The 24,847-nt window shown below is 47.1% G+C and overlaps 1 protein-coding gene and 1 pseudogene across 6 annotated transcripts in view; one reads left to right on the top strand and one right to left on the bottom strand.

Annotated features, from left to right (window-relative positions):
• Myt1 (myelin transcription factor 1) overlaps positions 1–24,847 on the bottom strand; it is a 68,383-nt gene that overhangs the window by 8,225 nt on the left and 35,311 nt on the right. For all 6 annotated transcript variants that reach the window (XM_008843333.1, XM_008843338.1, XM_008843336.1 and 3 more), the window contains 14 exons: positions 24,458–24,520; positions 23,428–23,675; positions 21,460–22,371; positions 18,980–19,114; positions 18,300–18,390; positions 17,083–17,196; positions 14,391–14,605; positions 12,786–12,910; positions 11,391–11,660; positions 8,889–9,043; positions 8,044–8,106; positions 7,856–7,924; positions 4,737–4,799; positions 4,244–4,327 (listed from right to left, as the gene is read on the bottom strand). In XM_008843333.1, coding sequence (XP_008841555.1) covers positions 4,244–4,327; positions 4,737–4,799; positions 7,856–7,924; positions 8,044–8,106; positions 8,889–9,043; positions 11,391–11,660; positions 12,786–12,910; positions 14,391–14,605; positions 17,083–17,196; positions 18,300–18,390; positions 18,980–19,114; positions 21,460–22,371; positions 23,428–23,675; positions 24,458–24,520 — 2,607 coding nt within the window. The remainder of the gene's footprint in view (positions 1–4,243; positions 4,328–4,736; positions 4,800–7,855; positions 7,925–8,043; positions 8,107–8,888; positions 9,044–11,390; positions 11,661–12,785; positions 12,911–14,390; positions 14,606–17,082; positions 17,197–18,299; positions 18,391–18,979; positions 19,115–21,459; positions 22,372–23,427; positions 23,676–24,457; positions 24,521–24,847) is intronic.
• LOC115072071 lies at positions 2,539–3,306 on the top strand (annotated as a pseudogene).

Raw genomic sequence — 24,847 nt, 5'->3', positions numbered from 1 at the left:
CAGGCTTCCATGCTCCTTGGGTGAGCCTGTGTTTCCTAGAGAACATGGTGGGCACAGCAGCCATGTGTGTAGTAACATGAGAAATGAGGCCAGGACAGAAGGGAACAGAGGTATATTTCACACATCAGATGCAGGATGGCTGGGGCAACATGGACCTCGAGGAGTGATAAGTAGACAGGGGAAGCATCAGCACCTGGCTTCTACAATGGAACTTCTGTTGACTCCTATGACCACAAAGTATTGACATGACTTTGTTTCAAACAGTGCTTAGATGAGACTTCAAAAATGGGAATTCTTAGCCGGGCAGGGTGGCACATGCCTTTAATCCCAACACTCAGGAGGCAGAAGCAGGCAGATCTCTGTCAGATTGAGGCAACCTAGTCTGCATATTGAGTTCCAGGTCAGCTGGGGCTACAGGAACATGCCATCTCAAAAAAAAAGCGGGGGGGGGGAATTCTTCTACCACAACCCTTGCAAAAACAGCTTACATCTGATAAAAAACCTTATACCTCAGCAGGACCTGGTCTACATTTGTTTGAAGATGATAGTCAATTATAAATATGATTAAGTTTATTGCTGACAGGAGGTCCTATAAAATAAAAATACTAGGACCAAGTGTGGTGGCACACACATTTAATCCTAGCACTCAGGAGGCAGAGGCAAGCAGATTTCTGTGAATTTGAGATTAGTCTGTTCTTATAGCAAGTTTTAAACCAGTCAGGAGTATATAGTAAGACCCTATCTCAAAAAAATATTTTTAATTAAAAAAAATAGAAATACAAGCAGGCACTCCTCCTCTTGCCATGAAGCCCTTAGGATCTCTGTCCATCCTGCAAGTGCTAGATATTTTCTAAAGGTTACAGTCTCCTCCTGGTTGCAGAACTTCAGGGTTTTTTTTTTAAAGGAAAAGTTGATGGCACATTAGAAAGAGAAAAACCATTTTCCTTGTTAATTTGAAAAATAATAATCTTGATCTTAACCATTGGAAAATATAGCACAATTCACTTCTAATATCACAGATAGCAGGATCCTTGCTGTTGTTCTAGATGAAGGAATCACATCTTTATGATCCCAGGCAAATTCCTGGATCCTCAGAAAGAAAAATGCTTTTTGTTCACACCAAGATTTAACCACCACATATTTTACATGGTCAATTTAAAGCTCATTACAGTCTTCGTTATAAAAATTAAATAAATTTCAGGCTGGAGAGATGTCTCAGTGGTTAAGAGCACTGGTTGTTCTTGCAAAGGATCCAAGTTAGGTTCATAGCACCCACATGGCAGTTAAGAATTGCCTATAATTCCAGTTCCAGGGTTCTGATGTTCTCTTCTGGCCTTACATACATGCAGGAACTTATATACATGCAGGTAAAACACTAATACACAAAAAATAAATAAAATCCTAAAAATTTTTTAAATTAAATAAATTTTATTAGACAAAGCAACAGGTGAGGCCAAGTCCTTCTGAAGGCTGTGATGCTGGTTAGGCCCCTCTTCTGTAGCTAAGGAGATGTTGGGCACAGTTGGAGCAAACTCTGAGGAAAAGCAGGAATCTCGGGCAAAGTTATCGCTCTACCAGGTGAGTGTCTGACTACTGACTGTCCAGCAAGTAACACAGTCAGGGAAGGCCTGCTTCTGGAGGACCCAACAAGCAGCCTAAATTCTGATCAACAACAAGGCCAGAGCCATTATTTCCATTGCTCACCTGTTGGGGACCTGCTCCATTTTGCCAGGAGTTAGCCCTGAAACTCCCAGATCCTGGGTAAATTGGCCAGTGGGTCACCCCTATTTGAGCCTGTGACACAATATAGCTTCCACCTGCAAGTGAGTGTGCAGACTAGCTCTCTGCAGGAAGAATAACCTTCTTGAATTTCCCACTGAGTATGTTACGCATGGTCAAAATTTGCCTATAAGCTCCTAGAAGACACATCAGCCCCCACCTTGCCCCAGGAGAATGGAGGTAGTAAGCAGCCTTTTTGCTTCAGGGATTTGGGTCACTTAAGACCCACCAAGGATGTGGGAACTTTCCAGAACCCTTGGCAAGATAGAGGAATGGTGTGTTTCTATGAGCTCTTTTTCATTTCCCATGAAGCTCTAGGCCACTCACTGGTTGTAGAAAAGGGTAAAAGAAATCACTTTCTATGATGTTTGGTAGTCAAACCCAATTTTCCCAAGAAGAACTGAAAAGGATTTATAGGAAACTAGCCTTGAAGTACAACCATGATAGGAATACAAATGGAGAAGAAAAGTTTAAACAGATTTATGAAGCTTAAAAGATTCTCTGATTCCTAATTGAGAAAATTCTGACAAAGGAGTAGAACAGGCAATCAAAGTAGGTGAAGCAGGTGGTGGTCTTGGCCTCCCCCCATAGACATCTTCAATATATTTTGAGGAAGAAAAGGAAAGATACAGAGAGAGAGGAGAGGCACAAATGTTATGTCTCTTCTCTCAGTAGCTTTAGAAGATATATAATGGTGCAACAAGAAAGTGGTTCTACATTTGTGGATTTGTGACAAAGATGAAGTCCAAGGTGGTAAAAAGGAGCAGCAGAGTGCTATTTCAACAACTGCTGAGATACTGAAATGCAAATAAAGATTCATCAGATAGGACAGGGAGTGGTTCAATAACCTGTCTGTGTACATAGAGCGCCAGTGCTGTAGAGAACAGATAAATCCTAAAAATAGATGTAAAAGCTACAATGGGAGTAAGATAGTTTGAGAAAAGATTTTAGAAGTCCATATTGACATAGGCATGAAAGATAGAAAATAGCATTCTGCGGTTAAAAAAAAAGAGCAAAAACCAAAGCTGAGTATTATCATTGTCTTAAATTGGAAGAGTCAAGCTGTTTTTACTTAAGAAGAAGACTTCTTCATGTGTATGGACATACAGCTACTTGAAGTATTGCGTGGTTTCCAAAAGTTGGTATCTCCTCTTGACAACCAAACCAGTCACCCAGGTTCACCTCTCACCAACCAGGTTTACCTCTCACCCAGGTCCAGTTGTCAAGCACAGAGGTATCAAATGTGTGCTATATCAAAGGCATGCCAATGTATTGTCAGTCATAAGAAAAGATTGACTAATCTTCAAGTTTAAGGTAAACATTCCTGAAAATGGCTTTATCTCTCCTGATAAACTCTCTTTGTTGGAAAAACGCCTTCCTGAGCGGAAGGAAGTAGAAAAGACTGATGAAATGGATCAGGCACAACCGGTGAACTTTGAACTAAAATAGGAAAGATGGCACCATTACAATAGAGAAGCATATTAGGATGATGAACTACTTGCTATTGTTTTTAGCATTCAATTATAATAGTGCTTTAAAAGTTTTGTGAAGAATAAACCCAAATATAAAAGCCCTGAGTTTGACCTGTATGTGTGATTTCAGCATACAAGGTGAAGTTTAATACCTATAAAAATTACTTTTAAGAAAAAGTCCCCCTAGAATCTGTTAGGCCATACCTTGGAATTGATTCAGCTGTGTACATGGACAAACTTAGACTGAAATACTAAGTATATGTGTTGGCTTCACTGTATGATCCTTCATTACTAAGCTATGGAATTTATACTTAACTGGTAATCAGAAAAAGAAAACAATTTGTAGAGGAGAGAAAAAGAAAATCAGAGATACCCTCTTTTCTCTCCACAGAAGATCCAGTTCCCAGCTTTAGCTCTTCTGGGCTTTCCTAATCCATTGTCTCTAGACAGATATGCTGGTGGTTGGACAAACAATATTCAAAGGTACATCTTCCTAATGAACCCACCTTCCAGATGCCACACCTGAACCTTCCCTCTGACAAAATGCAGACTGCCTAGGCTATGGGTGTCTTGAAGCCACCTCAGGACAATAGGGCACTTAGTTTTCAAAGCCTCCACCGAATTATCTCTGACCTGAATGCAGAGGATGGTTGGCACACATGCCCTGGTTTCAATACCCAGGTATCAATGTGCGCAGTTCCATCACATCTATAAAAATGAATATTGTCATTGATTAGTTTAGATGACCAGTTGTGAGGAAAAGTCTAGAATGAGCTGTTTTAGTTTGGTTTGGTTTTAGTTTTGAAGCAGATTCCCAGTATATAGTCCAAGCAGGCCTCAAACTCAATGATCCTTCTGCCTCCAACCTCCCAACTTCTAGGATCAAGGGTTTATTCTCACAAGGCAGTCTTGTTTGTTTGTTCATTTAGTTATAACATACAAAAAAAATCTCAATTTTGCAAAAATAAAGGAGCCAGCATGGCCCAACATACTTCATCAGCTCAGGGTCTTCCTTGTCATCCTTGGTGGGCGCCACCTTGAGTCCACTCTTCTTAGCACGTGGGCAGCCTGATAAACTGATTTTAAAAGAGAAAAACATGCCGCCTCAGTCCCAAAACAGTGATTTTGCTCACTAGCTGCCTCATGCTACTCCCTCAAGTTCTCCGGTCCCCTACAGGGTTGAGATGTAGGGAAGAAAGATCAATCAGTCATCTGATTCAATTAAACTTTCATATGGAGCAGAATTGGCTGACACAGAGCCTTCAAACAGGCAACAGAAGAGTCAGGAGTGGGAAGCATCCCTAGGAGCCTCCAATCTGACCCTCTGTTTTTTGCTCTGACTGTAGAGTCATCTAGTCTGGAAGTACCAACAATTCAGAAGAGATGGAAATGAGCTCTGCTTGTTTGCAACATTAATGTCTTATTCAGGACTTTAGAACTTTGACTAAGACAGAGACCCTCACAGCTACCCCGGCCCCTCCTTACCTCCGGTGGGAAGCATAGTTCCCTGTTATGTGGCCAGAGCCATCACAGCCAGGTGTGGGGCACCTGCAGAAAAACACAGAATGAGGCCAGAGCCCATGAAGACATTTGCCCCTCTGGACTCAGCCCTCAAGTGAGCCTACCACCGTCCTAAGCCTGAGATCCCTCAGACAACCACATACCTTAAACACCTCTTTGCAAAGGAGCATCACATACCCTAGCCTACCACTGCCAGCAACAGATGTTCAATAGAATAATATCAGGAACTCAGTACTGATCCCAGTCACCCCCAAGGAGTCCAGGAAGCTAAGATGAGAGCAGCCACTCATTTCAGTGCAATCCTGTGGAAAGCAGCAAGAACTTGGTATTGGCACTGAGGAGCTGGTTATTCAGAGTACTGCTCCATGGTACCCTGGCCCTGGGAGGACTCTGACTTCCTGGGAGAGCTGACCTTTGGGATACAGTACTTCTTATATGAAGGACAAAATCTGAGATTCTGGCACCCAGGGGGCTCTCAAGGGATGGCACAGCTCTTTATTACATACATTCTTTCTGGCCTCTCAGATCTTTCTTTGGGTGTTTTCCTAGGCTCTTTGGGTCCTTCACAGTGTCATACACTGGATGCTTCTCTGGCTATCAGTCAGTTGGCCCACCAAACCCTTCTCCAGTCTTCATGAAGCCATGTAGTATGCATGGGTACTACATCACTGCCAGGGTGGCCCTGTTGTCCAGAAGTCCAAGTACAGGGAACTGAAGACGATAGCTCATCTCTTCTCTCAGTGGACAGAAGCTTTGTAGTAGATTCAGGACACCTGCTCCTTGTCTTCATGTCAGAGAAGCATCCAACAGAGCTCAGGTTCAGTGCAGAGGGTGGTGGTCACTCAGTGTCAGAGTAAAAGTCCCCTAGCAACCCTAAGCTTCTGAGCTGTGAGTAGCACCAGGGTGAGGTAAACACACACCCAACAGCACAACTGAGTTTGGGGAGGGTCTGTGGCTTCCATAAAACCATCAGGTGCCTGGCACACAGGGGGACTGTCCTTCATCCTTTGGCTTGATTTGATGGCTTTCCTGAGAGTTATGCTGAAGAGAGGACTGTACTCCTTATGGAGGTAGCCACAGGATTAGAGCTGCCACTACCCTTCTATCATCTGCTTTTAGGTACCTTGTCTGGATAGGATGAAGAAGTTATGCCTAAGGAATGTCCCTGCCTTGGTGGCACCTCAGTTCTCTTCTGTGACCCATCTCTGTGCTGCAAGGGCACTTCCCACTTTGTGTATAGCCTATAATGCCTCCAAAGTATGGTGCAGCATCCATACTTCCATGATAGTTAGATGAGAAACTCAAGGTAGCCCTCGACCACACATAGAAAGGAGGGAAAATAACCTGTGGGAGTCACATAAAAACAGAGAACATGTCTGAGCATGTCTGCATTTGGCATTTATAGGGAGGCCCCAAAAAGAACCCCATCTGCCACGCTTTGGTCAGCCTGATGCCCACTCAGACATAACAAGGATCCAAGGAACACTGGTGCATCAGAGAATGTGGAAAAGAGGCCATGGTCATCCCATACTCACACTGGAATCTGAAGGGACAAGGAGATGGGCCCAGAAAGAGCTCTGGGCCAAGAAGAGCTTTGGAGGCAGTAGGACACCTCAGCCACCTCCATGCAGGGAGACTTTCTTCTGCTGTACCTATAGAACTTCTGTGTTAAAGTTTTTCACAGGCTTAGAGGACTGACCTTCCCAGGAGCTGTCTCCTGACTGGCTTGACCAAATTTCTTCCCCCTGGTTCTGAACATCTGTTTTTGGGCCACAGAGTGGTCACATTCTAAATTCTAGAGTTATTTAGGCCCTTGATCTAGAAAACCATGGAAGCAGAATTGGGTAAGAAAATGGGGGCGGGGAGGGGGGCAAGAAAGATGGAAGAAAAGAAAGGAGGGTCCCTGAGGCCATAGGACTGAGTGTTTCACTTTGGGTTTGGGGACTAGACCACAGTGGTGGTGAGTGATAAGTGAGTGTGTGAACCCGCAAGGTATGCACCTGATATTCACTACCAAAAGGAAATGGAGTTGGTTAGAGTGGAGCACAGACACAGCTGTCAGAGTGGGTACTGGAAACCAATGGATTTCTGTCCTGGCTTAAACTATCTTATGTTCCTTTTATTGTCAGCATTCCAGCTCCTTGTCCTAGATTCACCAGTACCCAGCACCTTTCTGGCCCCCAAATAGATCCAGAGGCCTTGGACTGGATTTAGGGTCTTTGCTACAAAGGACCATGGGAGGACCAGCCCTGCTGTAAGGAACTGAGAGACAAGGGTGGCATGTCCCTCTTCCAAGGTCTCCACTCAGCCCTAGTTCCCTGAACAAGGTACCCTTGGCTCCAGGTCATAGAGGCTATAATATGACAGGTCAACAGAAAGTATGATAGCCAAAGACAACAGTGGCCCCAACTCCAGCTCCAAGAGGACAGATGCCTAGAAACCTCTGGGTGCTTGCTCCTCACCTCTGCAGGACTGTCAGCAAGCTGACAGTTTCAAGTGCCCACAGGGCCTGCCCTGCCCATGTGTTAAGGCAGAGAGTCACAGAAGCAGAAGAGGGACCAGCAAAAAGAAGGAAAGAGCATTGATTCAGACTGGGAGGACACCAGGAAGAGGCAGAACAGCCAAGGTGCAGGAAGAGGAAAGCAAGGAGCTTTCTCTTGCATGACCAGTGACAGTTCACTCAGCAAGAATCCCACAGCCTACAGCTGCTAAGCCACAGCCAATTTCAGGCTTTCCCCAATATCTAGAGGCGTGGGCAAAGCAGGTCCAGGCAATCCTGTCAGAGTCCTTGGGAATGGCTAGGGAAAGCACTGGGGCAGTGCAGAAGCTCTGGTCCACCAAAGGGAGACAGACAGTGCTCAGAGGTCAGATTGTTCAAAGCAGGAGTCACAGGTGCAAGGGCAACAGCCTAGCCAAGCAGAGTCAGCCCTTCATCAGCCCTGTACCTCTGCCCCATCCCAGGAAAGCAAAGCCAGCCTGGAATGGTGCCTTGGAGAAGGCTGACTTGGTAGGAGCTTCAAAAGGGAGGAAAGCAAAGCGAGGGAGCTGCCCAAGAGACAGGCAGTCAGGGAGCGCAAACATACTTGAGGTCAGCAGAGTGGGCAGCCATGAGGTTTCTGAGGCTCTTGTCAGCAAGAGGGCAACCAGAGAGGCTGAAAGAGAAGAGATGGGATATGGGGTGAGCCATAGAGGGGGAGCAGAGGAGATGAGGAGGAAGACCCACACACACACACAAAGCACTGGAGCCAGGCCAGAGGAGCAGGGCACGAACCTGCGATGGGAGGCATAGTTCCCGGTGATATGGCCACTGCCGTCACAGCCAGGAGTGGGACAGCTGGACAAAGGAAAAAGAGTGTCAGAACAGAGAGCCATGAACACCTGCAGGTCTTCCCCCAGGACAAGTTGGCTGAGGGTAGGTGACCATCCTCAGATCACAACCCTCACCTCTCAGACTGGAAATTTCTCCCATACAACTTAACTCAAAAAGGAAAAGGAGCTTGAAGTTAGGATGCCTCTGAAGCATGAGTTCTATGTGAAATGGGGCATTCCTCTCTCTAGCTCCAAAGCAGCACAGCCTTCTCTGAGAATGAGAACACAGACCCAGTCACGTCGGGAAGGCCAAAGTAGGAGGATACTAGTGGGTGCAGTGTAGGAAGAAGAGAGGCCCTCTCCCTTTCCTAGAATGAGCTCTGAGCACAGGTAATGATTGGCTCACCAGTAGAGAGGGTGCTAGGCTCAGCTGTTCATAGTCCTTTAGGGGACAGGTTGGCAGTAGAGGTTGATGGAAGACTATCTTGTCTGTTCCAGCCCCATAAGGAACAGTTCATGGAGCAACCTGGGATCCAGTAGCTGCCAGAGTTGAGGGCTGGTCTCTGTAACCCTCTCTGCCCATGGCTGTTAGTTCTTATCCTGCTCTGTCCTAGATTGTGGGCTGGGCCATAGGAACTTCCAAGTGCTTAATGGCTTTTAGAGTATCATATTCACATTCATCTCACTGTAGAGTTAACAGAAAACCTGTCACTATGGGCTGCATGGCTCTAAATGGTTGCCAAGGTTTGGGACCAGGCCTGCTTTCCCCAGATTCCTGGGAGGCTGGCCTGCCAAGGCAGCACTTACGTGAGTAGCTCCTTCTTTATGTCCTTGGAGAGAAACTTCAGCTTAAAGTTGGTCAGGGTGACTTCTCCCGGGTACTTCCGTTCCTCAAAGTTCTCTTCTGACACCTCCTGGTCATCTGCTTCAGAGGAAGCAAAAGAATGTGCTGCTGGCTCTGACTGCAAAAAACCAGCAGGGATATGTTTTAACAACTGGCAAGGAAGCCAGATGCCCAACCTAGTGGGCGAGAGAAAAGGACCCCTCAGCAGTATCCACAAGGTGTTTCCTGGAGTCTCTTGTCTTAATGAGAATGAAAGAAGGCCTAGCTACTCCAAGACAGAAGACCACACCATGAAGGCCAGGACCAAGTTCCTGATACTCTCCACGGCCTTAGCCCACCTTCACCAAGTTGCCACAGAATGGACACCTGAGAGCTGTGCTCTCTGGGGTGCAGTTGTTAGCAGGCAGTAACTAATGTTGCTAAGGTACCTCAAAACTGAGCTGGAAAGCATACTAATAGCTTATCATAACCATTATATGCTTGAGACTTCCCTGACCCACCATACGATGCTTGACCATGTCAGACACTTCACAAACACCAATAATTAAGCCCTGGGCCTGGAGGTGTTTGCTCACTACCCTTAGCTTCAGGATCAGCACAGCTCTTCCACTGAAGGCCAGGAGTCCTGCAAAGTTAGAATAACAACATCCAGCAGGACAAGTACACCAGAATTCACATTCCAGAGATATACCAATTTGTCATGGGTCTCAACAAACTGTTCAGATTCTGAACCTAAAAGGATATAACTCTGAGACAAGAGCCTGTGAGGCTGCAGCCCACAGAACAGCATGCAGAGGCTATTGATTCCTGTCACTAAACAAGGCTCTAAGATAGTGATTTGTTTGCCTGAGCAATTGGGCAAAGATCTTCAAACAACACACTTAGCCAAATCTCCAGTCAGTGAAGCTCTAGGATAGAGGTCCAAAACATGAAGGGCTCAGAGTACCCACAATGTCAGAAAGAGTTACTGTCAGAATTAGTGAACCATTTGGCAGAGGTGGTAAGAGGGTTTGAGTCTGGAGTCCAGGACAGAGAGAATGATGGGAAAGACCTGACCTAAGGAAAGATTTTGGAGATAAAATGTGCCTAAAAGGGTTTGGGAGAAGAGTTTGGGGACAACTGGCAATGGCCGCAGGTGGTGCATGTGGCAGGCCTCAGTGGGAGGATCTCAGGATCTCTGAAATAGATCTCCCTACAAACAGCAGCTCATTCCTGGAGAGACAAGGATGCTCCAAAGTGATATGTTGGAGGAAATGAGCAAAGCAACCTGGGGAGATCAGAGATAAACTAGAGCAGAGAAAAGAGCAGGGAAGGGACCCCAGATACCAACCTACCCCTGGACCAAGAAAGCAGCTGAGAAGTCACAGCTTGCAAACCAGGGAATGACTTGACCCTGGGAGTAAAGCGTGAATCTTAGACAGTTCTGAGCCCGAGTATGAGAGATGATAGTGGAGACATTTGCACAGAGGGCACATGCCTCTACCAAGGCTCTTACCCAGTGTAGGAAGGAATCAGCCTACACAGACTCAGACAAATGTGGCTCCATGTGGACTTCCCTACCATGAGGCCTCAGCCCAGGGCTCCTCTTCTGAGTCCCAATACCCAAGGTTGCCAGTAACTCTGCTATGTGACCTAAACCAGGAGCCTAGTCTATCTCTCTAAAAATGGGGCAATTCTGAGTTCCACCCAAATATTGCATAATGGTCTGAAGAGGGGCCTAGCTTACAGGCAAGTAGACTGTGGAGGAGGACCTGGTCTACCTCCTCAACCTCCTAGGGGTATCTGGCCCTGCTCCCTCCAGAAATTCCCTCTGGAAGGTAAAGATTGCAGGTATCACACAGGCTACTCAAACGGTTTCTCAGTGGAGCAACACACATCTGAGACTCCCATATCTTATACTCAGGTAGGGAAAGGAAGGCTCCATAGCTTACCCTCCAATGCCAAACTATTTCCTCTTTCTCCAGTTAGTCCTGGTCTCAGGGACTCAGGTCATTGCCCACTACAAGGATTTCAAGCTCAAGGCCCCTGTTAGCAGGAGTTTCCTCAGTGTCCTGGTCTAAGGAACCAAGCATTGAATCCCTACAGCTGTACTCCACATATTGATGGAAGGCTCATAAAACAAAGGAAACAAGATTTTCCCAAATCATCCCCAGGAGATATGAAATGCTCCTCTCCTCCTTGGAACACCCACATTGATGCTAGTCACTGTGTTCTGCAGAGGTGAGGAAACCAGCCTTCTTATGGAACAAGGATGAGCATGGCTTTGCAGGTAAAACCCTTTCTGGAGGGCTGGGCCCTGAATCCCAGACACCCTGAGGATGAAAAATCTTGTGTGAAAAGAGACAGACCCCAGAGGCTCTTTATGAAGCTCTCAAGAAACAGCTACCTAAGAAGTAAGCAGAATTCTTCGTAGCCTTTCAAGCAGCTGCCAGTCTGCCCACTCAGCCTAAGGTCCTGGCACCTACCTCCTCATGCTCCTCTTCTCGCAGCCTGCTAGGTTTGGTATAGTCCAAGGGTCGGTCCCACTCATCCTGGCGGGAGGTCTGGCTGGATTGGGGCGAGGTTATGGAGCTGCTGGGAGCACTGGTGCTGCTCTGGCGCTGGGAGACATCTGGAGATTTGACACCAGGGCTGCTGCTACAGCTGCTACTGCTGGGGAAAGCATTTTCCCGCTTTCGGTTTTTGTGCATGCTCAAGTCTAGAGTTCCATTTTCATCTACTTCAATGTCCACAGTCTGCAAATGCAAAGGTGAAAAATATGGGTTGGAAGCCGGGCGTGGTGGTGCACGTCTTTAATCCCAGCACTCCGGAGGTAGAGGCAGGCAGATCCCTGTGAGTTCAAGGCCAGACTAGTCTACATAGTGACTTCTAGGACAGCTGGGGCTGCAGGGAGACCCTGTCTCAAAAAGACCAATATATATATATATATATATGTATGTATGTATGTATATATATATGTATGTATGTATATATGCGTGCATGGGTTGGAGAACCAGCCCCTTCCTGGAAGTGCCTTCTGGTACATTTTATCCGAGTTTCAGAAAGGCAAACAGTGACCAGAATGAACAGCAGCTGAAAAGAAAGAGCCAGTACCATATCCTGACCACATGTGAAGGAGCCTTCCAGTTCCTCTCATCTCTATAGATCAGTAATCCCCTTGAGACACACTGCAAACAAGTGAGAACAGGTCTCTGGCCCCAGGACATGTCGGCCACTACCAACTTCCACAGGAGCACATAGAAAGGTGGCGTGAGCCTGACACTGAGTTACATAATATACTGGCTCTCTCATGGCCACCCATCTACTCTCTTTGGTCATCTGAACTATGACCAGAGGGGCAAAGGCTAGGAATAAAAAACATCAATCGAGGGCTGGAGAGATGGCTTAGTGGTTAAGAACACATCTCTTGCAGAGGACCTGGATTCAGTTCCCAGTACCATATCAGGTGGCTCACAACAGCCTATAACTCTAGTTCCAGGGTATCCAATGCCCTCTAGCCTCTGCAAGCACATTTATGGTGCACAAAAATCATGCAGCTACACATACATACATATAAATAAAAAATAAAGATTTAAAGACGCAAAACAGCTGGGCGTGGTAGCACACACCTTTAATCCCAGCACTCAGGAGACAGAGGTAGGTGGATCTCTATGAGATGGAAGCCAGCCTGGTCTACATAGTGAGCTGCAGGGCAGCTGAGGCTACAGGGAGACCCTGTCTCATAAAACAAACAAACAAACAAAAATAAAACATTAATGAGGCCCCAGTGTTTCTGGTACCAGCCACACCTCACTGCAAATTTCTCACTGCAAACTCTACCCACTATCTTCTCCCCAGTGGTCTCCAGGGGATATACTCACCTTGGTGGGGAGGTCCTGTGGCTTTGTGCTGAGGTTCTCTGGCATCTCCCAGCATCGAGTGGAGAGGTTCAGGATTGCAGTGGCAGCCATGTGTGCAGCCTCGGCATCATGAGAGTAGTCGAAGCCTACAGAAGAAGGTGAAGTGCTCTCACATAACCACTGGGAGGTGGGACTGCACCTGGAGGAGATGTCTTGGGGGAGGGTTGGCTGCTAAAAGGGAACAACAACCCAGGCTGACACAGACTTGGACAGAGGCATCAGACTAGTAAGGAGAGAGCTGGGGGTCAGGGTATAGTTACAACAATGTGGATTTCAGATGGGTCATTGCCCACTTCCATGTTCTCACAAATCCCTCCCACTATTTTCTTCTCTGATATTGAAGAGGCATTTCATTTCTGACCTGACCATTTAGGGAAAAATAATAAAACTCTGCAAAAATATCCATCATACATGATCATTTCAAACAAACAAACAACTTGCCATCAGCAAATACTAAGAGGCTAAAAATTCGGTAAATATGGTGAATGTTTAGAATACACATATATGGAAAATTTTGTCCCATCATATCAGGAGATGTTACTGTACCTCTGCTGACTTTGTGTCCCCAATAGTAGTTGCTACCTTAATAAAGCAACACAAGTGTGAGTAGGATACCATAAATTAAGGTATAGTTATTTTTCCTAGTCACTATGCTTCAGCTTTAAAATCGCTCACAAGTGATGTTCTGAGTAACCAGAAAACCACTGGTATTGCCAGAGAGATCCAGACATGTGGAAAATTCATTTTGATCCAGCACCCCTGGCCTGCCACCAGCAATGCCATCACAGTCACTTTCTAAGCAGGTGTGGGTACCTGGAAACACCTGGGCCTGGCCAGCAGAGTCTGCTGGAGTCAGGAAGAGACTTATCCCAAAGGCCACTAACCCTAAGAACTATAATTCTAACAGGTAGGAAATTTGTCCTTAATATCTACGGCGCTGACAACATCCACTGGGAAATGCCCATTTAGATTCTCCAGTGCACTAGGTACTTTTCTATCTCACATACATTTCCAAGGTTAATATGCTTACAATCCACAAAGAAGTACAGTAAATTTTAAGAAAAAGGAAGACTGTTTTAAAAGATTTCCAGGAATGACTTTTATCAATATAATTGCCCCTAAAATGTGTTGCTAATGTCACAGACAATACCATTTCCAGTAAGATGGTCCCCACTCAGGAAACTAAGAGGCTTCCTGCCATTGATGGTACTGCCCTGCCCTACCCTACAGATAGGCCTTCCTCAGAGGCAGTGCTGGGAGCAGACACCCTACTCAGCACACTCCAGAGTGGACCACATCAGTGAATCCTCCCTCTTCTGGACATACACAACCATCATGGACCCTTGATTTGCTTTACAAATAATTAGGAGACACATAAAGGCTCAATGAATATGGGTGAGATGCAAGACCCAGGGAAGTCACAACTATGCCCACTGGAGTAGCTGAAGAGAAGGTGAGGCCTCAGGGCCATACCATGTCCCTTCCAGCTCCCCAGAGGACCCCTCCCCACTGTCCCTATGAGGAGCAATGTGAAAGGAGAGACATAAACAATTCTCCCCAACTTACATTGGAAGGCTTTGGGTGAGGTTTCGCTGGTCTGAATCTTTGGGGCAAGCATACGTTTGCCAAAAACCTGAGCATCAAAACTTGCGTAGTCAAAGTTGACCTTGGAGAACTTTTCCAGCTCCTTGGCCAAGTTGGCCCTGGGCGTGGTGGAAGCCACATTGGGTCGGTAGCTCCCATAAGGAGGAACCTCAAGCTGCTTCACAAAGCACATGGGCCTGGGGTATGAGACAAAGATGCAGAACCTGTGAGGGTGGGACTCAGAGACCCCATGCTACCTTTCATCTACCCCCTCCAATGGCCCCAAGCTGAGACCTCATGCAGCCAGGTGATAAGACTCAGGGAGACCCATTCCCCAATACCCTGCCCATAAAGGCTAGTCAGAATTCCACCTCCCAGAATGAAGGGTCCCTGGATAGATCTGAAATCAGTATGAGGAAAAACTGCCTGTGAGGAGGAAACAACAGGAATCTGAAGGAAATAATAGCATGTCCTCATGTTAGTAACATTCCAGAAGAACAAGCCTGAGACCTCCTCTAGAACTTAGGAGAGTGGTTTCTAAGAGTTCAGCTACACGATCAGCAAGAGTTTCTGAAGGAGCAGTTCAGAAAGGAGGGAAGAGGGGATAGGGAAGAAAGCCCCAGCAAGCACCCCAGCTCCTTCTGTTCCTGTCTGGAATAAGCAATGACTTCAGTCAGTCATCAGTGGAATCTGAAAGTGTTGGTGAGGACCTCTGAAACTGGGTTATATAAGAACTTAAAATGTGGTCTGGCCAGGCGTGGTGGCACGTGCCTTTAATCCCAGCACTTGGGAGGCAGAGGCAGGCGGATCTCTGTGAGTTCAAGGCCAGCCTGGTCTACATAGTGAGTTCTAGGACGGCTACAAGGAAACCCTGTCTCAAAAAGACCCCCCAAAAAAATGTGGTCTGAAGAGAGAATGAACAGGCTGACCCTGTAATACTAAGGCCACTTTGATGGACCTGAGAAGATCACATAGCAGAGAGTAGAATGGGAAGGGTGGGTCCCCAGGCTGGACACTGGCTCAGGAACTCCTGATAAATCTTCCAGAGCAAGACTATCTGATATCAGCAAGGAGACAAATGTCTCCTTGACCTCTACATTGGTGCCACACTTTTGTGGCTCCCTTGGCAAGACTATACCCAGAATCTGTAGACTTGAGGTCAGAAGACTCCAGCAAAGCTTTGTAAAGCCTATCCTCATACCCTAGGCTAGGAATTCAGAAATGTGGGCCAAATAAAATTAACAGCCAATGAGAGGCCTCCTGTGTCCATCTGCTGTTACTAATGATGAGCAAGTGCTTGCTGTGGCCTAGGAAAGCAGAATGTTTCTTAAGCTCCTGGATAAATTTTGTTTGTTGTCTGACTTTTCTATGTGAACCAACAGGTCAAAGACTCATGGGCACAGCTTCTATGATGAGGCCTGCCCACTCCCCTGACCTCACCAGACCTCATATCTAGGCCTGTTTGGATGTTTTATCAGTGATTTAGATCAAAGTAGAGAAAGCATCAAATAGCAACTGAAAGGAAGCTGGAAGGAAGAACAAATATGATAAAGGACTATCCCACCTGTGATCACAAGGTCAAAGGTGTCCATGGATGGGACACAAGTGCTCCACAGAGCAAAGGCAAGTCCCTGTCCCCAACCTGAGCTGTGGTGTGTGGGACCACAATTTTTGAGGGTCCCTCTGAAGTAAATTATCGTATGGCATAGCCAAAGAAGGCATCAGAGAACGAGGACTGTGGTCAGGAGTCCTACAAGGAAGAAACAGTGCCAGATCGACCGAGAACTGGCTTTGCTGAGCATATGGTCCTGTATCCCATGCTATATCTGACATGGAACAGGATTCCAGGAACCTGAGGGAAGGAGTTATGAGTTCTAGATCCTCAGAGAAATGGGGAACAAGGTATCTTCTGAGAGAGGACTTTACCTGGCAGTGTCTTCTCAGTGAGGGACACCTCAAGGCCCAGGGACTCATTCTCCCCACCCCACTCCCAAGGTAGAGGACTATAGTTGACTTTAGAGAAGTTTCTGTAGACAGGCCAGCTAGAACATGTCCCTGAGCCTCTGACCTTATTTGTGACACCTACTTTTCAGGGTCACCTGAAAGAAGCACTAGGCAAATGTGTTCTGTTTTCTCTGTCAGAAGACCCTTCAATGATAGCATATCTACGCATGCACACATGCATGCATTTAAGCACATGTGTAAACATAATCATATTGGTACATATACATAAAAAACATGCAGGCATACACACGCCTACATGTCTGTTGCTGTCTCAGATGCTTAGTACCACACAGAAGGCAGCACTCAGAGGAGCAAGTCCTGTGTCCTCCCCTACCTTACCCTGGTATAGGGTCTGTCCTGAGGTGAAACAACAGATGAAGACAACTGGGTACTCCTTGTATGGTGAAGCCCTTGGCTGGTACAGTCTACTCTCTCCATACACTGACCCTGAATAATTCCACTGACCTTATCAGATGCCTTAGGAGAGAGCAAGGCAGAGAAGCCTGTGGCTAAGGCCAGACAGCTGTTTACACCTTAGATGAGGCTTTGGTGAATGTGGCCGATATGTCCTGTGTGCCAAGAGACATGCACACCACCCAGCCCTTGACATTGAGGCCTCTGAAGGCATCTGGGAGGTGATTCCTTCAATTCTGTGGTTCATTTTACCCACCTGAGAATCCGATCTGAATTGGAGCTATTCTTTGAAGGATCTCCTGTCTGCGGCTGCTGCTTCTCATGAGATTTGGCTAACTTTTCAGCAGCAGCAATAGGACACCCAGACAAACTAAAGGAAGAAAAAGAAGAGACATCTGAGCCTTCTCCTCCAAGACAGGTCTGTCCCAGGTTGCCAGACATGTGATTCTTGACAAGCACCATTCAGGCATGAGAGTTTCACGTACATGAGGCCCAGAGCCAACAACACACCTGCCATTCCTACAGGACAGGTTTTCCCTCCAGTTTTGTCCTGAACCCCCAGAGGACAAGCCGCTTAGGTCATTTCTGTTTGGAATAATCTTAAGTCAGTGACAAAAAAATGAAATACACCATGAAAGTCAGCAAATTATGGGCAAAGGATTCTTCCACACAGTCAGGTACCAGGCTCAGCTCTCATCTCCCTCCTCTCCTCTTTCCAATGCTGAGGGATAGATTCTAGAACCATCTCTACATCATATTCTGTAGGCTGACTCAGGGAAACCAAAGGCTACACTCAGACCACAACCTGGGCACTACCTTTGGAGTATACTGGCCCTCCTCATGACCTACTGTTGAGCTTAGGCACCAGCTCCTGGACCATGGGTATAGCACCATCACACCTCTAAGGAACCCATCCTCTTTTCCAACAAAGTAGCCTCTAAAGCCCAGGTGTTCCTCCCAGGTAAATATGTGCCCACTAGGGTCCAGAAGGACCCTGTCAAGATGGACCTGCAGTGCTCTAGATGAGGCTAGGGTATAGTGCCCTATTATGTAGGAAGATGAGCCAATAACTAAATCTGGACATTGGCTTGGGAGCCTCATGTCTACCTAGTCTCAGCATTCCCCCTTGCAGTAACCCTGGCCACTGACATTCTTGTTCATGTCCAAGTTTTTACTCCTACTAGGGGCAAGAGCTAGTGTGCAGAAATTTTCTGAAAATGGGCAAGACATACAGTCTCCACCTGTTCTCATCATAGCAGCATCAGACTTCTCACATGCTCACCTCAGCTCACAGGGAACATGCAGCAACACCAAGGATTGTAGCAACAACAACCCTCCAGCTGCCACCTGCCCAGGCAGTGAGCTACATGTCTGTATAGAACCCATACCAGGTAAGGACTCAAGTTTCAGGCAAGGGACACACACTACAGGCCCAGCCCTGATTCCCCACCACGGCCCAGTTCAGCTCACTACCTTCTGTGTGTGTTGCGATTGCTGTTCACATGGCCTTGGCCTGTGCAGCCAGGAGTGGGGCACTTCAGCACATTCTCATGCATGGCCAAGACTGTAAGAGAACCAGGGAGAGCAAATGGTGAGAGTGGATGGATGGCTGTGGTGGAGGATAGACCAAGGAACCTGTTCAAAGGCGGCAGCTATGTAAACATCGGTGCCCTGGAACGCTGAACCTCACCCAGCCCAGTCAAGCATGTCCTTCCTACCTTGACCCCACCTCCCAGCAAAGAAACTACACTCCATTGTTTTTCTTTTTCAAAATTCTGAATTTAATTTTCACAATTTCTGTTTCCAGCCTAAAAGTAAAATCAGACATTTACTTCCTGAGCACAGAGGCAATTGTGTGAAGGCCTCCACCTGCCCAGCTCAGTGGACACAGCCATCCCTTCTCACAATCTGTATCTATGCAGTCTTCTGACTCTGGGCCTCTGACTCAGGCTGGTAGCTATAGATGGACACCTGAGTAGGCTGTCCCTTATAAGCTCAGATTTGTTTCTAGGCAGCTTGAGAGCCTAAGGATGAATATTTGGAAGCTCAAAGGGTCAAGGTCCTGAGTAGGCTTCCCATTCCCATAAACATCTCCGAATACCACAGGAGCCTGAGCTTCAGGCTTTGGGCTAACCCTGCATGCAGCTACTCACTTTCTGGAGGGATCCTATCCTTGTGGGGGCAACCAGATAGGCTGCGGTGATGAGGGTACAGCCCAGTAACATGGCCAGTGCCATCACAGCCAGGTGTCGGACACTTGATCTCACGCTTCTCAGCTCTGGAAGGATCTAAAACACACAGAACATATGATGTAAAGCAAGGAGACTATAAAGGGAACAGTTAAGGATAACTTCTGTCTAGAAGTAAGACATGGAGTAAGACTGCCCAAGAGCCCAAGAGAGACAGAGGCTGGACGATGAAGCAGCTCTGGAAAAGCTGCTCCAAAGCCCAAGTAATATCCCTCCCACCCAAAATAGCAGAATGGGCACCCCAGTTGGTAGCTGGAGTGTAGGCAATGTGGAGACCTTGCTAAAAGGTATCCTTGGGACTTGACAAAATGAAGAAGACACAAGTTATATGACATCCAAAACTATGTGACTAATGAATGCCTGGGCAGAAAATTTAAACTCCAAATCTCAGTTTTCAACCTCAATTCTGCAGATCCATGTAGCTCATTTATCAAGTGTGAAGACCAGGAGGAAATGGAGGATCTTCAGAGCACATCTGATATCTCAGAGAAACTCCTTTTGCGATAGGCCACCAGAGAGTCAAGCTTGGAAACCCAGCAAAGCACACCAGGGGAAAGGATGTCTGTTCTGTCCCTCCAAATTCAAATGTGCAGGAAATGATAACTTCTACCCAGTTAAGCAGGCAGGAATGTCCTGAAAGACTCAAATCCTGTGCCCATGACCTGCCTCTACCCCCTAACATCAGTCCCACCATTTGTTCCTCCACATGTCAATATGCATATGTTCCTACAGTCCAAATGTGCTACCCAGTGTTCCCCTGGGTCATGCCCTATGAATCCCTGAGTGAAAGGCACTTTGCCCCTGGTCCCTAATATTTAGCCACAGGTCAAAGTTCTTCAAACTCCTAGGCTTGTTAATGTCTGTCATTCAGTGTCCCACCAAAGCCTTTCCTTTTTAGGAACCCAAAGTCTGACAAACTCAGGCTCCTGTACCTATCCTGAAACTGTCTCACTTCAACCTGTACACCTTGGTGCCAGTTTCCCCTAAGTCTGAGCCCGGAAATACTGGCTTAAATCTCCCCCTCCCCAAAATTTCAACCCCAGTCTGCATCATCCTGAAGGGTATCAACTCAAGAGCCACCCTCCATGTCTACCTCACCCACAAAATTTGTCCCCAATTACATCTCCTCAGTATCTGTCCTCTGAGTTTATCTCATAGGAATGGGCATTCCAAGAAAGTATGTCCCAATGTCTCTACCAAGTTCCTAGCTGAGATCTTAAATCTGAATTTTTCTTACTACAGTCTGTCTCTCCCATGACCCAAGTGTGCCTCCCAGAGGCGCCACACATGCATGTCTCCTACCTTCTTGGTTTCTGGCTCTAGTGTCTGAGTCACCCCACCCCTGATCTCTCTCCTCAGCTGCCCCCTCCCTAGTGTCAGCTAACCCTTCCTGGAAGCAGGATGTAGAAGAGCACAGAGTCCAGAGAAGAGAGTTTGGCCTGGAAAAAGGAAATGGGACTGAGGTCAGGACCGCTCCATGACCTTAGAATAAAGGCCCAGGGAGACCCAAAGTCACAACTGGCCCATGCAAGGCCTGGCCTCAGGCATGGTAAGGCTGAATCCCTTAGGGAGAAGCTCCAGGCACCTGTCCTGGGCCCAGGAGGTACTTGAGATGGGCAGACAGCAACATATGACCAACCTGTCCTACAGGCCTTGGTACCCATGTCATACCTGTGGCTATACCATTTGCTCAAGGTCTGTCCTCAGATCTGATTTCCAGTCTCCTGCCTCTCCCCGATATTGGCCCATACTCACACCCCTTCCACTAGCCCAGTATGACCGTCCTCCACTGGACATCATCACTCAACAAGGTCAGGAAGTACTGTGCCTAAACCCTGGACTTTAGTGCATTTAGTACATTTAAGTCCAAATGCAAAGCTAGCGGCAGTCTGTACCTTTTGGAGAACAGAAGAGAGACATCCTTCAAGTCTTCTTTAAGGTCCAACTCCATGGGGAGTGTTCAGGATGACCAAAAATGGTCTCAGAAAACAGCTTTCAGGGATTGAAGGCATCAAGTGCCAGGCTCTGTGACTGCATAATCCCTGCTACAGGTTTAGGCCAGTGGCAGAAATAAACTGAGTGGCACAGTAACTGGGTCATCAATCTGCCTTCCTTTCTCTCTCCTGCCTAGCTCCTCACACATCTCAGTTCCATGTCTCGCTTCAGATCATCTTACATGAAACAGCATGAGTCCATTTCCTCAATATTTGACCCCAGTTCTGTGTTTATTTGTCCCCATCTGCTCTTCCATTCTCCTCCTACTCCAGCATATGACAGCCTCTGATTAGGTCTCTCTCCAGCCTCCATCTGCACCCTCAGTAAAGCTGATGCCCCTGGCAATGGGATGACAAGGTGGGTAAGCAGGGAAAGTCACGTTAGCCTACCTTTGCTGTAGCAGCTCTTCCTCACCATGTCCAAGGGCTTTGCCATCTTCCCTGGCTCTCCTGGGCCCAACTGGCCCTGTTCAGCAGGCGAACAGCCTGGCTCACAGACAGCACGCACCTGCTCAGCCTTCAGAGCAATGGCCTGTTCCAGAAGACCCAGGTTCCCACGGGTCATCATGTCATACATCTCTGATTCATCTGTGACTGTTGACTTCTGAGAGTGTGTGTCCTCATCCTTGTCATCATCAGAACGAACCTCTACAATGACAGAGTACTCAGACTTGGGACTGGGTAGTTCTGGGCGCCGGGACTCAGGAGCAGCCTTCTGAGCAGAGGTATGGGAAGTGTCTTCCCCAAAGATTATATTAGGAGCTGTCTCCTCCCCCTCTTCCTCCTCTTCTTCCTCCTCTTCCTCCTCTTCTTCCTCCTCCTCGTCTTCCTCTTCTTCTAGTTCCTCTCCTTCCTCCTCTTCCTCCTCCTCCTCTTCCTCTTCTTCCTCCTCCTCATCCTCCTCCTCCTCATCTTCTTCCTCCTCATGACCCAGGACACCTTTCTGCTTATTTGACTCCTCACTGGCCACATCCTCCAGAGACTGGGTACGTGGCTCCTGGGAACGCTCACTGGTGACTTCAACGACTTCCTCCACATCCTCTGGCTGTATAAAGAGGTCTTTTTCACCCTCATCACTGTTAGCTCCGACTGCAGTCTCATCCTGAAGTTGTTGGACAACAGTGGGGCCTGACTTGTTCATGGGGACTGAATCCTCCCCAACAAGGGTCTCTTCAGCAATTTGGCCTAGGTTTAGGAGGGAAGTTGCAATGATTCCTTGGTAGCTGCTGTAGCTGCCCTTTGAAAGAGTAGAGGGGCTGCTGGTGGGGTTGGATCCAAAATGGGGCTTGATGGGGTTCTTTCCTGCATGAAATCAGAAATACCATGGGGTTGGAGGAGAACATTGGGGAATGCCTCCAGGTTTCTGCTCCCAACAGTGGCTAGCCCCTATTGAGTATTTTATATTTCATCATGTTCATTCTCAAATGAGGTAGACCTGCATTTTATACAGTGGAACTTAAAGAGGAAAATCAGATGAAAAGCTGTCTCATAATTGAAAAGCATCTATACCTTTAAAGGACTCAAATTTAGATCTTTTAAGCATGGTAACTAAAGCATGCTCACTATGTACTGGCTTTGTGGGACTCATGAGCCACTGTTTTCAGCCACAGTTGGAGCCAGCTGTGCTGGGTGGTACTCCAAGAAGCCAGTGGGCTGAGGGATTTTCTACCTGAAATATAAACTAGCTTGGTTCCATGGGCTGTGCACTTACTCCAGAGTCACAAGTAGGGAAGCCAGAGTGAGCTCAACATGGATTGCTTCAGAAATAGGACAAAAATCCATCTCAATTGTTCATAGTCAGATGATCCCAGGTTCAGAAGGCAAGGGTCCCTCAGCAGCCCTCTTTCTTCTCTTAAATTCTACAGGGAATCTACCTTTAGAGACCTGACTGGGGCCTGATTCAGCCTAAACTGAGAAACTTTCTCAGTATCTGCCCTTAGTGTCTCAGGACGAAGCAGATCCAGCCTAGTCAACTATCTCATGACCCAGGCAGGGTAGGCTCTGTCTAAGAGCCCTTACACAACAGAGACATAGCACACATCATATATCTCTTACACACACAGACATGCCTTGGAAACACATTCACTTCTGTGAGTACATGGGAATATGAGATTCATGTCCAGGTCCACCTTACCATCTCTCTACTGCACACAGTAGTCAACTCATACACTATACCCTCCCCCATGTCCTGGGTAGGCCCCTCTTCCAGGAAGCTGCACACATCAGAACAAGACATGCCTTGTTCTCAAGACAGCTTTTCCCACTGAGCTGAGCCCCCCTCTAGCCCCCTCACAGGCTGCAATTCTCCAGGGCCACACTAAGCATCCTTTATTCAGAAGAGAAAGAGCAACATAGCACCTTCAGCTGGCTCAGAGTGATGAATCTCCTCCTGTCCTGACATCTCAGCCTCAGCCTCCTCCAGAGGTTCTTCCGATTCATCCGAAACAGAGGCGTCCTTCACCTCAGTGTCTTCACTGCCATCACTGTCCATACGGTAGCCCTCATCCAGAGCCAATCTCAGGGGGTGCAACTTCCTCTTGGATACCAGGTGCTCAGCCTCAGTACCCTCCAGCTTCCTCTTCTTGGCCAGAGGGCAGCTCTGTAAACTAGAATGGAGGATGAGTGATGGCCAAGAGCCAGATCAGCCCCATATGCACCCAGGAGGCTATTTCCAAGGGTTCCTCTTTTGTAGTTGCTCTTAGATGGAGCCCCAAACTCTGGTGTATTTGAATTTTTATATCTAATTACAAACATTTAAAATCTCCCAATTGTGTTTTAAATTGCATTACAGTGAGCCAAGCCAACAAATGGAGTAAAGACTCAGGCCCCACAGGGCTCCTCTACCCCAGACTACTACTCTCCAAGCCATCCTTCAGACCCAGCTACTATCCTTTATGTACCCCAAGCTGATCTCAACTGATTTCCTCCCAACCTAGGCCTTTCCTCTCTGCCTTTAGATCTCTACACCTATACCCATCCAGGAAAATGGCACTATAGTCCCCAGGGAAACCTAGCTGACTGCAGGAATGACTACACTGACAGCCATAGCTCACACTTGTCTCCCCCATGTGTACCAGGCCTGCTTTAAGCTATGCCATACAGGCACAGCCAGGATCTGCAGTAGTCCCTGCTGGGAAAACCAGGGTGCCAAACAGGCAAACTACCATGCCTAGTTGCACCCTCATGGCCAGGATCACGTCAGCAAAGGCACCAAAGGAACATAGGCCAGTGGGAAGACACTAGGACTTAAAAGGGTCAGATCAGCCTGGCCTCAACAGCCACAGACAAAATGGAAAGTTTTTAATCCACAAAAGATACCAAATCAGGGGAAGGGATAGTTCCCAAACCTCCTTCCAGTAGCCTCTGAGACTACTGACAGGCTTCTTACCTTCGGTGCCTGGAGTACTTGCCCCGGACATGTCCTGAGCCTGTGCATCCTGGAGTGGGACAGCTGGAGGAAAAAGCAGAAGTCACCTTGGGCAACAGGACTTAGGTCTCAGGGAAAATTTAACTCCACCCTGAAGAGCAAGAGAGGGTTTCTAAATAGCTCATTTCAAGATGGACACTGGCAATTTGCTTAAAAATAGTGAAATAATTCAATCCATTTAAACAAGCAAATGACTAGTTATAGTGTTATGTCTGTGTTTAATTAAAGATCTATATATACAAGAGCAAGGCTTCTAACACCCACATCTGTTGGATGGCTTCTTTTTCCCACAGCAGACATTCCACCAGCTGCTACCAGGCTTCCAGAGGCTTTGGAATGCAAGTATCCCTC

Source organism: Nannospalax galili, unplaced genomic scaffold (assembly GCF_000622305.1).
Source record: "Nannospalax galili isolate Female #2095 unplaced genomic scaffold, S.galili_v1.0 scaffold160, whole genome shotgun sequence".
NCBI lineage: Eukaryota > Metazoa > Chordata > Mammalia > Rodentia > Spalacidae > Nannospalax > Nannospalax galili.
This window is presented reverse-complemented; position numbering and strand designations above follow the sequence as displayed.